This window comes from Rhopalosiphum padi, chromosome 1 (assembly GCF_020882245.1).
Source record: "Rhopalosiphum padi isolate XX-2018 chromosome 1, ASM2088224v1, whole genome shotgun sequence".
Classification (NCBI taxonomy): Eukaryota; Metazoa; Arthropoda; class Insecta; order Hemiptera; family Aphididae; genus Rhopalosiphum; species Rhopalosiphum padi.
This window is the reverse complement of record NC_083597.1, coordinates 85805469-85823453: the sequence shown is the minus strand read 5'-3', so window position 1 is coordinate 85823453 and position 17985 is coordinate 85805469. Positions and strand designations below refer to the sequence as shown.

The following is a 17985-nucleotide window of genomic DNA, read 5'->3' as shown; positions in this document are numbered from 1 at the left end:
TTTAATTCTTGTAATCTTATTATGCATATTATATGTTATATTGAATTTCAGGGAATTGCACTTGGGTTACAATATGTTAAGATCACTGCCTCATGAGTTAGGGCGTTTATTCCAACTGCAAGTATTAGGTCTAGCTGGTAATCCTTTGTGCCAAGAAGTAATGAAGTTGTATAGTGAACCAAATGGCACACATAGATTGCTTATGTATCTCTTAGATAGCTTACAAGGTAAGATAATATATTTTATTAGTAGTATTAATTATGATACGGTAGTTTTAATTTCTAATATTATAAAAAAAATATTGTAATATTTTAAAAGTAGGTAAAAATTGATTTTCTTGAAAATATTTCAGGTTATATTAATTGGTTGCAATATTTTAACTGACTTACAAATAATAAATGTTTATTCTTCCCATGGTTTTTACTTTTTACAATATAGATAATTTTCTACCTCGACCTTATCTATTTTATTGAATTGATTGAGTAGAGACTAGTTATTTAGTATTTCTTTTCACATTGATTGTTTTAGATATTTATGGTATTAGAAATCTGTTTTTGAAACTTGTTATAAAAATAATTAGGGACCAATATTGCTGGTATCGAATTTACACATCTCAAATAGATTTATTTTGAATGTTTCAGTGTTTGTTTTTTTAATTTATAATTTGTTAGTTGATTAAAATATTTTATTATTATATTAATATTTAAATAATATAAATGAATAGTTTTTTTCTAAATTTTTTTTAAAATTATATTAGTTATTAATTTTGTATCAGGAAAAAGTGAAATTGACCAATCCCTAAAAATTATACTACTCATAATCATTAAGAATTGAATTAGGAGACAAAAAATGGCATTTTACTTAAAAGATATTTAAGAGTGGTATATTTAAATAACTATAGATTGAGTTACATTAATTTTTATGTTATTTTAAGCTCCGTTAAATATAGGAGTTATTAATGTTATTTATAGTTTTTGGAAAATATATGCATTATTATGATCCATGACATGGATAATATTTTTAACTTTAAATTTGATTATAGGCTACTCTAATATTAAAGCTAACAACACAAGATTTGTTTTGCTGAACACAAATTTGTTATGTTGGGAATACGTCAGAGAGTGTAAACAAATTGTGGGCTGACATTCTCTTAACGGATTGTTAAATTTAATATTTACACAATAACATTATAATTTGGACAAAGAGCACATGTATGAATGTATAATATATTTTACAAGTTTTTTAATTTATATTGTCATGGTTCGAAATTTTTCATATATTTTCCAAAAAATATAAAATCATAAGTAGTATTTTTATGGGTTAAAGTAATAATGGGAGTGACTTCAGTGATCAGAGCTTAACCTATTTAATTTTGTGACTTGAAATCATTTCAGTTATAGGATTTTTGTCTTTAAGACTACAACAGCCAATATTTATTAAAAATCGTATAAATTATGAATATTGAAATTATTTTTTGTAAGAGGTGATGCTGTTGGTCCAGTCAATACCAATAATCGGTACTGAAAGTTTTTTAAAATGTATACAAAAATATGTACCCCCTTTGTTCTTTTGTGCTTAAAATGATGTCACTATTCTTGTTAAAATATTATGACATTTAGGTTTTATATCTACTATTTTTTTTTGATAGTTATAAATACTGGCTTCAATGTATGCATATGATCTTATGCATTCTTTTTTATTAAAAAAACAGTTTTAAAATATATATATATATGTATAATATATTATTAACCTGACATTTGTACAAACATAATATAATAATAGTATGATAAATTTAATTTGACGTATTCATTTCCTTCCATTCACTTAATGTTTTCCACTTGTAATATTCTTAAACTTTTCATAATCTTATCAAAACTATTGTTGTTTAGGGCTTTCAAAGGACATTTTTCTTTAGGATCTTAAACGTAGGGCTTATTTTTCTATTGAATATCTGATTCAAAATGTGGCCAAACTATCTCTTGATCTTTTGGATAAGATTACCATAGTTATGTCTAAATTTCCAAATGCTTTATATATTTCTGAATTTGATATAATTTTGTACTTTGTTGTTAGTAAAGATTGTTCTCTTTTTATAGTTACCAATCCATTTAATTATGATGAACTTTTTATGTATTAATGAATTATTGTTTTTTAATTATTTGTAAGAATATTTTTTAGTTGGCCATGTTCAAGGGTGTTTTAATTATAAAAAATTCTAACCTTGTAAAATTAAAGTTACCTATGTGCTAATTTAGATTGCCTATTGTTTATCAATCTTAAAATTTTAAAAATCGCCAATAGATAGCAGCACATATTAGAATACTTGATAATACATTTATAATATTTAATAATTAGTAATTATTATAATATAGTTAAAGTATAGCAAATTGTTTTTAAATTTATAAAATTATCTATATAGTTAATTATACAGTAAAAGTTCTAAAGAATATACATTTTTATCTTTAAAAGACTAAATTATTGTATATTTGTATTATACATTGTATATTATAAACAATAAATATAAAATAACATTGTCTGATATAGGTTTAAAACTTATCTTTATTAGGTTATTATGTTATAATTTTATTTTCAAGTAATTTTTAATTATATCATAAATTACATTTTAGTCTACGTCCAAATACCCATTATAAATCACATTTAATAAAATATGTGAAATAGTCTGTAGTGATATTAATTACTAATATTTTATTTGTAATCAAAGATTGTAACACCCATCAACAATTTAAAAGTTGTTTCATATACTCTATTACTCTTAGATCTTTTATATTTATATATTATAATCTTATAATATTATAATAAAAATTCAGTTTGTAGTTGTAAAAATTAAAAAAAAAACTATCTTTTGATAACTAAAAAGTTTAAAATATTTCAAGTAATCCAACTAATAAAAACACATTTTAAATTAAATATTATTCTATTTTAAAACTAAAATTTAACTCAAACATCATTAATTATAATTTTATAATAATGTTTTTATTATATTCAGAAGTATTATAAAGGGAGTATCCTAATTAAAATACTTTATTACTTACTAAGGGATAAATTCTATTGCTTTGAAAAATTTTTCATCTGATGTTGTATGGCATATTATATAAAAACAAAGAATAGGGTTTTAATTTTAAACAAGTCACTTTTGTTTATTTTAATAAAATATTGAAACATGAAAGTTATGATAAAATATACATAGTAATTATATAATATTAATTTTGTTTAATTTTCATATTTAACTTTTGGTTTAATCTATATCTATATCCTTTATGGCAGGGGTTGCCAACCAGTCAACCGGTCAATCGCGACACTCTTTTGCATTTTCTTGAATTTTTGAATTTTTTTCAGAAAATAATTAAAATATTTTTTTTTTTATAAATCTTTGTATATCCCACAAATATAAAAATTATATTTAGAAAAAAGCAATAATTAACTATATTTTTTTTTTTTTTTGTAATTAGTTGTAATAGTAGTCAGTAACATTTCTAAAATATTTATTTTCCTACACTAGGAAAAATAAAATTGTATTAATTTACTTAGGGATTTTAATTATTTTATTATAATAAGTTGTTCTTTTGTTTATATTTTTTGTAAAATACCCCCTAAATAAAAGGTTATTTTATTTTTGTAGAACTAGTCTATAATCATGAATGTGACTATAATTTCACATTTAAAAGAATGATTCCAATCCATCCAAAGAGTTAGAAGAATCTTATGCCACTTACTTATCCTTTCTGAAAATGTATAGAGAATAATCGCATTATATAACAAAATAATTTATACCTTTTTGTTAATTTATACAATTCTTATTAAATGTTTTGGTGGGATCTTTTAAATTTTCACGGAATTATATTTTAGAGTCTTTTTTTCTTTCATAATATTGTTTATTTTAGAATAAGAAATATCAAAAACATTCATGTTAAATACTAGAGTTTCGTAGCGGCTGTCATGTAGGTAGCGTGGCCGAGTGGTCTAAGGCGCTGGTTTTAGGCACCAGTCCGAAAGGGCGTGGGTTCGAATCCCACCGCTGCCACAAACTTTTGCAGTTTTTTTTCTTATATATTTTCGGATTAACCCTCGTGTTTATTTTTACATCGAAATTACATATTATAGTTTTTGTATTTTAAAGTCAAAATGATCCGCTTAATTCTATTGCCTATTTTGTATTACTTATTAATGAATTGCCCTGTTTTTCCATATTATAACATGTATTATTTGACAAATTCGATTTATAATTAAAATACTAAAAAAATCTTATGTGTGGCCCTAGATATTTTTACCTATAAATTTGATTATATTTGTTAGTTATATTACACAGGTATATCCACAGGTTTGACCACTTTATTCAGCTCACACGTCTATGCCAACAATGTTTCAAAAAATAACTCAAAAATATTTGATTTTTTGATTACCTTAAATGTACTTTACTAGATCATTTCAATCGTCCTCCGCTTTTTACGTCTTTTAAACTCCCTATTATAGAATTCGTTTTGTATGTGGTTAATGAACCGGCACCCAAATCAATCCGTGACTTATCAGCAAATAGGCGATTCAGTAAACTACTTAAATATATATGCGGATATTGATGAAAATACCGGTGGCAACAAATAAGAAAATAATCCGAATAATATCCAATAAAAATAATTATTATTATTATCAGATAATAGATCAGATTCTGATCTTTAAACGTTTCTCCGGTTATTATATTTAAGAATAGAATTATTTATATTTTCAAATGATATTGCTGTTATTTTTCTACGCTTAAATTTATTCACAGTTTATTTTTTAAGTTATTTGCTTATAATATACAATGGATATTGCTACTACTACTACTAATAATAACGTCCAATTGCTTTCAAATTATCAATTAATCGGCATATCATTAATATACGTAAAATAATGTAGTGTTCTAAAAGTATATCAATTTCAAACAGTAGTTAAACGATGTATTATTTTTGAAATATGTATGAAATAGATTATTCTATTTAAAAACAAGGAGTTGTTTAAAATGTATAACTTGATTTAAAAAATACACTGTCTATAAATAAAAGTATTTTACTTTAGATTAACAAATACAGTTGGGTAATATTTTGGTTTTGATAATAAATGTCCTCAATATTATACAAATAATGATGTAAATGAATAAAGGTAGATCTTAAAATTGTATTACTATGGTTAATTGGTTTACACAAAGTAATTAATGTAGGTAATGTATATTGTATATAACTTATATAATTTTACTTATTACGATTATCGTATTATTCGTATCTTTCAATATATTTCGTTAATTTCTATTATTTCTTTGAACAGAACTGTTTTCCAATCATTTCCGTTTTTTAATTTTCTTGTTCAAAAGTATGATATGCGTAATAAACACAACAAAATACAAATTTACTTAAAAACCATTTTTACAAGTTTAGTTATAGCGTTAATGTTCGTTAACACTTTTAAGTATATGAATATGTTATTTAATATTATTATGATCGATGCGGTCCTCCAATAAATAAATAATTTAATTTATTGCGCGTTGGTTGATGTAAAGCGCGTCGTAAACAATAATACATGGGTGTGTAATATGTATAAAGTATACAGTATACCTAACATACTTTTAAACATTACACATTAATTATCATTGATAGAAAATAATATCAGGTGTAAAAAACGAATGCGGTGTAATATTCACATAAAAATATATATATTTATTATTTTCGTCGTATTTATGATGAAGTGGATAGCAACTACTTGAATACTCGAATCGTGTTTACATATCAATATGATGATACATGCCCGTGCAGTGTGCAATATCACAAATGCGTTTCTAATTTCACTTTTATAAACGGATGTCGTTATAAGCGATGATCACATGGTTAAATTGCAATCTATATACGAATGTTATTATTTATTACTTAAATATATAGTGAATAATTAAGTCCAATTGAATATAACGATGAATGTTTTAGTCGGAACCATAAGGTACACGATGATGTATTCGATATGTGGCGCACTTATTAATATAATACATCGGGAAATAAAAAGGCTACGGGTTTCGATGGCAATTTTCCGGATGCGTCTATTTCTGAAGTCTAGTGAAGTTTTAAAGGAGGCGACTGTTCTATGGTTGATATATAGACTAGTAAGTGTTGCAGTATAGTAGCGAGCTATAAACCATGCGATAATTTCTTTGGTTAGTCAGGAAAACAGTTGTTATCATCGGTTTTTTTTCCGCAGTCATTCTACTTCTACAAGTACGTATAATAGTAACCTGTAAGTATGATCAGCTATTGATCACATATCAGAAAACAAGTCTTATTATACATATTATGGCAAAAGCTTTTATCAACTATAACTCCGGTCTGATAAATGCGTTGATCGTTTTTTCAGAGTAATAAGTATTTAGCGTCAGTTGTTGGTCAATATATTATATCTGTTGCCTATAGTTATATCATTCCATACATATATTTCTTGTAGGGAATATTATATGTAAGGTTGTATACGCCTCTTCTTCTTATCTATTTTTACTGATTATTATACTGTATAAAAATCTGAGTTGATGACTTCACACCTTGGATGTGATAAAAGGTGAACTGTGATTAATGTAAAGTAATTTGGTACTGCATGTGATGTTTGTCTCAATTTTGCAGTTATAGTAAATGGCTTACCTCAATGTTACCATAGTATATTCAATATACCAGGGAGTAGATTCTATCATACGCGAGGAATATATGTTAAACCAGTTACCACTTACCATTTAGTCCATTAAATCAAACATTAAAATTAGTTTATCACAAAATAATTATTATAAATTTCAAAATAATTTTTTTACAGTTCATGTTTTTATAGTGTAGTGTGAAGTCACCCTAAGAGGCTAAGACCTAAGTAAAATGGTCCGTGTCGGATATTGTAATTAAGTAATATCGCGTACATTTTGTGCGAAAACAAAAGCGTTGCGCATGGCTAGAGAAAATTGAAATATTTTGCGCCAAAATGTCATATTTTCAAACGCGGTCGCTATAAATGCGGTATTTGCGTAAAGATCATTGTAAAAGCGTATACCTGTCTATTAATGCGATAAACGAATAGCTACTATAATATTATAATATTATGCTCTTTGCCATCGGCGAACGGTTGTCGTTTTCTCTTTGGCGTCGGGACTACGCGAGTTGTTTTCAATTATAGTCTTCACATAAATGTTATAGGAGTATCTTAATAATTTAGTAAAAAAAAAGTATAAAATATGCCTGAAATAATTATTTTATATGATTGTGAAAGGAGGCTATCAACTATATGAAAAATATTTGATAATTTTTAAAATGTTGACCTAAACTACTTACCTACGTACTTAACTTAAATAAATATATTAACATAAACATTCATATCCATACGTATTGCATTAACTTAATTGTTATTATTATTTATTATGTATTGAAAATTTGAAAACATTAATAATATAATTGTATAACAGTTAATATAGTTGGTAAATTTGTTTTGTGTTTGTTGCACACTTAAATAACAATTATAAATTAAAAATTATTTTAAAAGTCTTTATATCTAATTAAAAATCCACAATTTGTGTAATAATAATAAAATATCTAAAGTATACTCAAGTAAATACAATAAGTCTTAGTAGGTCCTTTATAGTATACTTAATTGTACATTAGTTTCATATAACGCCCCCACAGAAGACTATTCTGTGTCCTGCGTACCCTCATCTTGTATACGGTTTGTTATGGTGTTCACGAACGTGAATATATATATTATTATTATTAGGTATATTATGTTCATCTAACTTTCTCGATAAATAAATAAAAACCTACTGATTTCTCGCGCTGTGCGTATCGCGGGCGCCGCCGGTATCGTCTGTGTGCCGTAGCGGAGGTGGGGCAAACAGGTGTTTCGTCTGGCGGTTCTGAGCAGCCGCATCAGCAGACTGTGCCGTGCCGTCGTAGTCGCGAGCGTCAGTCGTAGTCCTCGTCTAGATGCGCGCCGGCCGCGTCGGTTTTGTTTTCGTCGTTGGTGTTGTTGTTGTTGTTGTTGTTTTTATTTTGCCGTCGTCCGTGTTGTCGACACGAAGTCGTCGCGGTGTGTTGTTCGGTCGCGTTGCGTGTGTCACTGCGAAAAATAATAAAAACCATTGCGCCTCCAACGACCTGTCATTTTAATATAATAATATTATTGTCATAAGTCGCTCGCGCGTGGTGCAGTACACACACATGCGCGGCGGCGGGGGTGGCGTCGAGTGCGCGATATGAACCGGGGCCCTACCGTTGCCCAATCGCTACCCGTCGATCGTTATGCGGGCAATTGCCTGATCAAACCATCGTCGTCGTCGTACTACTGTGGCGGCGGCTTGCACAATGCCCAGCTCGAACCGCCGCGTTGCCGGTACGACGCAGTGGCCGGTGTGTCCGCTGCGTACCACCATGGCGCGCCGACCCCTTACCAGCACTACCAGCAATTGCAAGACTGGTACGGTCGGGCGGCTTATTGGCACCACCACCATCAACATCAGAACGGCGTCGTCGGTACAGTCGGCGTTAGCGGCGGCGGCGGCAGTCCGCTGGCCGAGAAGGCGAATTTTGCCGCGCACAAGCACGGCGCGCCGCTGATACAGGCCGCCAAGTACAACAGGACAGGAAGTGGCGGTGGCGGCGGTCCCGGCAAGAAGTACGCGAAAAAAGCGCCGGCGGAACAGCCCAACTGCAACAGCGGCAAGAAGAACGACGGCGGTAGCGACGAGAGTTCCGGCGCTGCATCCGAGAACAGCCTGCCCCGCATTATAAAGCCCCGAAAACGCAGAAAGAAAGAACGGAAACCCGTGCCCGCTGTTCAGCCGCTCGTTGCGGCCACTGCCGCCTCCGCGCCCCCCGAACGAGCTGCAGCAGACCGACCGCCGTCGGTGTCGTCGTCCACGTCGTCGTCTCCGCCACCGCCGCCTGTTTCGGAACTCGGCATGCGCGACGCCGCGCCGTTCGACACGATCCGACTGTCGGCCGACATCAAAGCCGTGAGCCTGGAAGACGTGTCCACGTGCCAGTGCGCGTGTTGCGATCCCGTGGGTAACGTGTGGGACGTGGGACGCCGGTGTTTCTCGCCGTCGCTCACCCGACCGGAACCGGCCCGGAGAAGCTGGAGCGGCGAACCGACTTCGCCAACGCTCCAGTCGTCGTCTCAGTACTTCAAGATCGCCGCCGCCGCTGCCGAGTACGCGAAGACCGAAACCGCCGCCCCCGTCGCCAGGCCGAGAACTCACAGTTTAGAAGTCTCCTCCGAGATCGTTACTTCGCACAACGGTCACCGAGACATCGAAATCAAGTTTTTCACCATGCCCATCGGCCATCACCGTTGATGACGTCCTGCAACGGCTCCTTCGCATTCTCTGGAGATGCTTTTCTTTTACGACTTTGCTCCTCCGCAAAACTCACTTTTATTTGGAAAACCATTAGCGTTTTCACCCTTTTTCGATTATCTTTATGGATGTAATATGTATAATCATGATTATGTACTATTTTTTTTCTTTTTCGTATTTTTTATCTGTGCTCTTTCACGCAATTTAATTTTCAAATATTTTTAGGTCGACGGTCGTTTTACTTTGTTTTGCTTTTTATTTAATTTTTTTTTTTACATCGTACGGAAGCGCTAGACGTTTTCGTGTGTTTTAGTGGTCTCAAAATTATAATAATTAATATATTATTACGATGACAAAATAATTATGATTACTATCGTAGGATTTTTATTTATTCAATTTAGTGTTAACGTTATGATTTCCCGCCGTCAAATCGTTCCTAGGTTATGGTTCGATTTATTTGGAATATAACTTTATTTATTGTTCTAGTGTTTAATCGGCAATTTTTAAATATTGTTTTTTTTTTTTTTTAAATATTGTTATGGGCAATATTAACCTGTACACAAATCGGATGTATATATAAGTGATTTATTATGTGTTTGAAACACATTGAATATTCCGATAATATTATATGACTTTATGGTAAAATTAATATTTAGTGTTACATTCATGTATGTAGGTAACACTTTATAAGCGCATTTCAAAGTGTTGAAGCTCTGAAAATTTGACCTAGCTCTCATAGTTTTATGTATTATCAATACAGTTTATGTCTAACGTCTTCTTTGATGTTTTATTTCTGAAGATTATAGATAAATAAACCACACACGTCATACCTAATCATTTATTTATATTATGTATTATGTGTAAATTTTTATTTTTTAACATATTATTATTGAATAACATTAAATAAGAGAACATTTATTCAATTATTGAATAGATGTTTTCTGTGTTAACCTGGTCTTATTTTCACGGTCTCATATGTGTGTTTGATATGTAATATTTGCCATGGCGTCATATATGGCTGTCGGCTTGTTTACACGAGTCTGATATTTTTTTCTTTTATTTATACCTATAAATGGTAAGTTATTCATTTTAAATGAAGTCGTGCTTAGTATTTTTCGATGTAAATTTTCACTTTGGGTTTATTATAATTTAATTGCTTTGTGTCTTATCCGGCGGGTTTAAGGTGTATAATTATCTTATTTTAACCAATTATATATATATATTAATTTAAGCTACATTCAAGTACCTATATTCATTTTTGCAAAAGATTTTAACTGTTGTTATTATTATTTATTATTTTTTTTTTATAAGTTTTTCTCGTGATTATTAATTTATATATTTTAATTGTAGTATTGATTATTGCTGCATAATATTATCATACCTATTTGATATTATATTGTCATCATTTATATTGAAATCTATAGTTGTTTACCATAAAAGAATGAAAATATAAAAAATCGAATATGTTTTAAAAAAAAAAGTGGATTTTAAATTATTTTGTTTTTATGATATCCTTATAGATGTTTCTTGTTGACCGTTGATGAACAATTAAAAACATTGTAATGAGTAATCAATAATCATTATACTTAATGGTAACGCGTGTAATCGATTGACCTGTACATGTCATGCATGTTCGGGTTAAATATGGAAGTATAAAAAATAATTAATTTTATGTTAAAAAATAACTATGTACGTTATGTATAGATATTATTCTTGATTTTATTTTTTACTATTTAAGTGTTAGCTTCCAATCATTGTTTGTTGACGAATGTTATTATTCTAATCAGTAATCAACAGTGAGTGCAATTATGCATTAAGCGTTTAAAACCGTGGTTAGGTAATTCGACGTAAATTTAAAGTATTCACTGCTGATAATAATTGATTAATGTTGTCGAGTAAGTAATAGGTACAGTCACGCGTAGGTGTGCCGTTAAGTATTTGAATCGCATTGACGAATTGATTTTCATGAAAATGTTTTGCGAGAAACTCAGGGTATTGTACATCAGATATAAAATGAAAATATCGTTTTTATGTCAATATAATATATGTATTTTTGTTATAAATTCAACATATATATTATAGATTAAATATTATAATTAGTTACAGATTTGATTAACCTATCTCCTATAAACTTATGCAGTTTGTGTTGGAGCTAGGGTATATGATTATTACTACTTAATAATACTAATGAAATATAAAATGAAATGGTAATATACAATATTACAAATTAAATAAATCAAAATAAAATATATTTAAAGATTACAATAAGTGTTATAAGTAATAAGACAACATTTAGTCATTATAGTTAATATAAATATATAATATATATATTTATACCGTATTGGCAATTGTATAATGTATACACGTACATTTATAATACATATTATATATATATTTATATACACAATGTATTAATATTTTATCTATTCTATTCATCTATACCCACCGTTTTGGCTACTGTGCCTTGCGTAGTTCACCCGTCATCGTCACTGAATAGTCTGCACGTTGGATAATCAATATGTATATCGTACTATCCATGCGAATATATATATATTATATACACATATATAATATATATATATGCATAATTTTCGTTGCCGTCGCCATTGTATATTTCGTGGGCTATCCGCCGTTACAGTATACGTATGTCAGACCGCGTACGCGTGTGTGTATGTGTGTGATTGTGGTGCTTTCACCCACACGTCGTCGTTTTTAAATCGTTAAAACTATTACTAACAATGTGACAGCTGATAAACTACATTTAAATTTTAAATTTAATCATCGTAACGCATCGGTATGGGCAACGTAAATATATCAATATGTTGATACCTGTGTGTTTTTTTTTTTGTTCGTTTATAATATAATGCACGCGCAAGTAGAATTATTATGGTTTATAATATTATAATTTTTTTTTACTATGAGGCAATATTAATTAATAATTAGTACGTCTATATGACAAAAAATGCTCGGTAAACGATTCTTGTTAATTGCAATACAATTGTATACGAAATACATTAAACTTATGTATATTAATAATAATTATTATAATATGATCTATGAGCGGAGGGATGGATGGATGATGATTATGTTGATAACGATGACGATGGCCAGACAACAGGTGGTCTACCGAAGTATAGTTTTTGTTTCAACAAAAAATTACACACCTGTAAACCTACTTTTGGGAGGCGCGGAAAAGTGTTATACGATGAGACAAAAGGTGTTCCCAGACGATCGAACGTCTGGTGCTTTTGTAACCGAGGGGGTTCGTGTATATAATAAATATTCGGGGTAGAAACCGGTTTACTTTCCGGTACATTAAACGTATGCGTAGGGCCGGTTATATAGTTCCAGCGGGGTTGATAATTTGATATTATTATACATTCCGGTTGAATTAATTTTAACAATATTCTACGTACATACCGTACCCTATACTGTGGCTTACGCGCACATCGCACGTCTACACGCACCCCAAAATGCCACAGTACACCCCGATATGTAAAACACGCATACGAATAAAATATTTTTTTTTATTTCAAGGCGGTTTTCCTTTGTGTATTGTGAATTCATTTAGTGTTCACAATTAAATGTATTACGTTATGTAATAGTATACGCATTTGGTACTTGTCTAGACTCTTGAATATAATATTTATGCATTGTGTTTGTTGTTTTTGTTACAATATCGTCACACGTTATGACGGTTTATTATAATATGTATCTACGTTGCTAGCAGGTTATAATTTTTTTCATTCTGCACTATTTTTTGGAAAAATCTGATATGGTTCGATCGAATGTTTTTTTGGTGATAATAAACGCGATGTGTAATGTAAACAGCCTCGTGGTTAAAATTCTTTAGAAAAATCTTATATCCGTACACTTTATCTATGTTGTATCAGTATGTAGATAATAGTTCAAATAATAAACACTCGTGTTTTCTAAGCAATTTTGTATTTTTATTATTTTTCTTTTCTATTATACTATACTTCCTATTTTGTAAAAAACCATATCGATTATTTAACCTCCCTTGTCGGGGGTTATACATAATATATAAATAAATATATTAAATCTATACCTGTACATAATAGTAGTATTAAAATATACCTATATCGCTCAAGTTAATGATAACATCGCGTTACTGTATTGACTTGAATTATATACTTGACATAATATTATATTGTATCTATATGTATATATTGTATTTTGAGGTAAAAAACCTTGAAAACAATACGAGGCTTACTGTTGAGTATTTTAACTTTTTATTTATTTGTTTTTTTTTTGTCATAGTCATCATTTGCCAAATGTGTAGTGAAGTTGCGTGCGCGCGGCTCGTGTAGAAAAATAATATTACAACAAAACGAGTGTTAAAAAAAAAAATTAAAATTAAAAACGAAATTGGCATGAAGGTCGATCACGTATATATTGCCGGCGGCCGGCTGTGTAGCAGCCTACTACGGTGTCAAACAAACAAAAGCTCTTTTTTCGGCCGTTGTCCTCTCCTCCCGCACGGTCTGTGCTACGAATCCGTGATACATACCACCGCCGCCACCTCACATGTGTGCGAGTCTATATGTGATTTTTCGTTGTGTTATTTTCATATTTTTTTTACAACGACGTCAACTAGATTTGTCTTTAATCCAACCTCTGGTCGTTCAAGGACAACGCAGCCGGCGGTACTACACCTATTGTTTAAATCGGAGCTGCTCCGCGGCCACGTAAACCTTTGTAATATATACATATATAGTAATATATAAATATATTATAATATTGCACGAGGCAGCTGCGGCGCATGCGTGCGCGCGTGTCTAAGTTATATACGCGCATGGCGTTTTTATTATAAAACTATTATATTTTTATTCGTAATGACATATATTATGTGTACATGTTTATAAGATAAGTGATGATAACAATATATTACATTATGTGCGTATACAGTATGCTGAACGCCGCGTGATGTGAGTGAGTCGTTGTCCTGGAAATCGTACGTTACGTAAATAATATCTATACCTACATAAATATCCATCTATGTATAAAATAAATGTGAAATGTGTTTTTAGTAAATTCAGAAACTACTAGACCGATTTCAATAAAAGCTATATCAATAGTTTCCTTGAAAATCTGAGGATGTGGGTGTCTAAGCTTCTTTTTTAAATACTATATAGTTTTCTATAGAGTGCTCGCACTGCTCACACATAAATTTCGTTTTGACGCATGCACATAAATCGAATAATTTTCTGTTTATATATTATATATAAGGTTCAATGTTACCATCGGTTATAGAAATACAATTAAAAACAAAAACAATTTGCCTCATATTGTGCAGTTGTTATAGGATTTTTTTTGATAAAAGAAAATAATAAAGAAAATTTAAAGTGTAGTTTGAACCATGTTAGAAAATATATCAATTTTAAATCCATTTTGACACAAAAAGTATCAGTAGTTTGAACTTTGAACCACTTTCGATTGGTGACACTGAAAAAAATAATAAAAAAATAAATATTTTTGTTTATATCTCGCCATAATCAAACTATATAATATACACTATTATTATTGTACAATGTACATTGTACATTTATACTAACAACACAAGTCATTGTTGCAGACAGAATAGTACCACCTTAACCTATTAATTAATTAAGTTATTAACTAAATTAAACCGGTACATACACCAAGTGTTGTATCCGATTCGCCGAAGTAGGATTGCCCATCACCTCGGACATATGCGAGGTAACACACTAAAATCACCCACATATCCGTGAACTGCAGTCTGCAGAGGTATACTAAAGCCAAAATGCACCTAAATACACGTATTTTATAATTATTATTGTTAATTTAATATAAGTATGATGTTAGAATAATATCTTCGATGGAGCCGATGGAGGATATGGCCTATGGCTTGTGTTGGAAAACGACAATAACAATAAAATTATTGTTATAATATAGTGGCGATGATATTGTGAATTTTCATTTCAACATCCGTTAATTCTAGTCCGCGGCCGGTGTACGACGTTTTTTCGTCGGATTACGGCGAAAATATATATAATATGCAAACCGTATTTCCTATGTTTGGCATTGTGCACGATAATAAAGCCCTCGTACTGGTATTGCATTAAATGTAACATAATGTATTTTATGTATAGATAATAAATTAATAATAATAATACATAAGCATATCAAAGCGGGCGTCGTGTTTTACACGCTCGTCGCGCATTGCCGGTGCGCTGTTTTGTCGAACGACCGAATAATAATAATAATAATAATAATAGTAGTTGTTGTTCTATAGTAATAGTAATAATAATAATAATTATAATTATCGTGCCCCGGATACACCTAAACTACCGCTCGGCGTGGCTATACATAATCCGGCGGCGGTGGCCGTGTGATCCCAATGTCACCGCATGACGACCGACTGTTGTTCGCCGCCGCGCGCCGCAGCCGCTCGGTGATGAAACCGCCGGACCGTTGCGCGGTGTCGCGCGTTTTAATGATCTGATACCGACCGCGTGTGTTCCAACATCGCCGACAGTATAATAATACCTATCGCGTATTCGGTTTTTGGTTTGATTTTTTTTTTTTAGTTTTTGGGTTTGCCGGCTTTCCCGTGACCCGTTCCTTCTTTTAACAGGTAAAAAAATCCTCGGCATTGATTTTATGTGGCCAGATATTATTTGTAATCAAAATAATGAAGTTATGAATATTATTCTTTTATAAATTTCCACAAAAAATTACGTATGCAGTGGGGATCGGAAAATTCAATGGAATTGCATTAGTATGGATAACATTAATAACAGTGTTTTATACAGATTAAAAAGGTTTGATTGGCCCAAGTCTGAGTGTTCGAATTATATTATTATACTCGGGGTCTGGTATCCATTGAATATAAAACAAAAAAAAAAATAGTAGTGCAAATGGTGTGATATTATAATATGTATACATACCTATTACCTGTACGGCATTATATTATAACCATGTATAGCTCATATTATAAGTGCAACACTATATATGTAAGAAAATTAGTTACATCCAATTATAATTCGGTGTTAAGGGTTCTATTTTATTGGAAATTTTTCCAGTACTTAGCACTGAAATCATATTAATACGTATATTATACTATTATCAAATTTCTCGTTTTGATGCGTTCACCTTTTTGCTGAAAAGTTACCTTTCACGAATGGCTTAATTTATGGGCCATGTAATCACTAGTTTATACACGAACTCGGATAAATTGTAACCTGTAGCTTTATGAATTTATTTTAAAAGATTCTTTACTGAAAGTACATTTTTGGGTAAAAAAATGCGTTTATAGCCGACAAATGCCAAATAATAAATTTTAAATAAAATGGTAATGATTGGTTACATTTCCATGACCTTTTTTCAATTACCTATTTACCTATTTATAATTATATTATTACCAATAAATTATTATAATAAATAATGTAAATACAAATCAGCCTCATTTTTCTCCCTTTATGACATAATCTTTTGACCCCCACTGACACACACATAAAACGTATTACAAAACGTAGACCTAGGGAGCATATAATATTGTATTCCCGTAATAATAATAATAATAAAAAAAACATAGTAAACCCGTACGTGTTTGCGGCTTTGCGATCGAATGTAGTCCGACAGTGATCAGAGCGCCGCCGTTGCCGGTCTCCTCTTATAACATGAATTTTTAGTTCTATATATATATAGTGGTGCCTCAACATTAATGGTATTGTTGGCGGCAGCTCGCGGTACCGCTGCGATAATAACGCTAATTATATAAAGGAAAACGCGGTCACTGGAGGTAAATGGTTACTATATAACTGATAGTGCTGTGCAATATTTTTCTTTGGTTTTGTCCGAAAACGTGTCTTCAATGTTTATCGCAGCTATATTTTAACTCTTTTTTTTTTATCTATCACGATTTTGCACTCAGACTATATTACAGTTCCTGTTGCAGTCGATTTGCACATATATTTTTTAGAAAACCTAATATTTACTTTTTCTCTATACACCCACTACAAAAAACTCGTTTTTTTCATCATATACCTATCTTCTTCGTTTGAAGTTGAAATCAAACCAGGATGTCCCGAGTTTCTTCACTGTGAACATATTATTTTTTAGTGTTATGCGATTGTATATATAATGACGAATAGAGAAATAATAAAATCACTATTTTTTCTTTCCCGATAAGTAGGTCTCATGATGATTTTCACTATTTGTATTCGATTCCATTGGTGATATTCAATATACGGTCATTTCGACATTTTAATATTAATAGGTATATTATTCTTATATTCGTCTGCGCATGTATGCATGCTCGCACGCACGTGTTTCATTGTAATAATATTTGATTCATCTCAAGTTTATAAAATCGTTCGAATTTGTTATTAAAGTATTTATATGAAATTTAAATTCATAGTGGTCTAACAATTGTCCATGTAGTCTAACTACATATTCGTCATTGGATTGTTTCTTTCTTTCCTACTCGTGAATTGTATATATTATTATTATTTGCTCGTATTATATGTGTACCAATTCTAAGTTAACAGGGTTTCGAATTTAGGTAACTTTTTAAAAGTATTCCAAAAAAGTTCAATCATTACCTACTCAGACTTTGCAAAAGAAAACCCAGATTATATTTTTAT

At 30.8% G+C, this 17985-nt stretch overlaps 1 protein-coding gene and 1 non-coding gene across 2 annotated transcripts in view; both read left to right on the top strand.

Annotated features, from left to right (window-relative positions):
• Positions 1-17985, top strand: part of LOC132932103 (CCR4-NOT transcription complex subunit 6-like) — a 56252-nt gene that overhangs the window by 1101 nt on the left and 37166 nt on the right. The window contains exon 5 of the mRNA XM_060998321.1: positions 52-227. Coding sequence (XP_060854304.1) covers positions 52-227 — 176 coding nt within the window. The remainder of the gene's footprint in view (positions 1-51; positions 228-17985) is intronic.
• On the top strand, positions 3963-4042 carry Trnal-uag (transfer RNA leucine (anticodon UAG)). Its single transcript has one exon. It is a non-coding gene; the product is annotated as a tRNA-Leu (tRNA).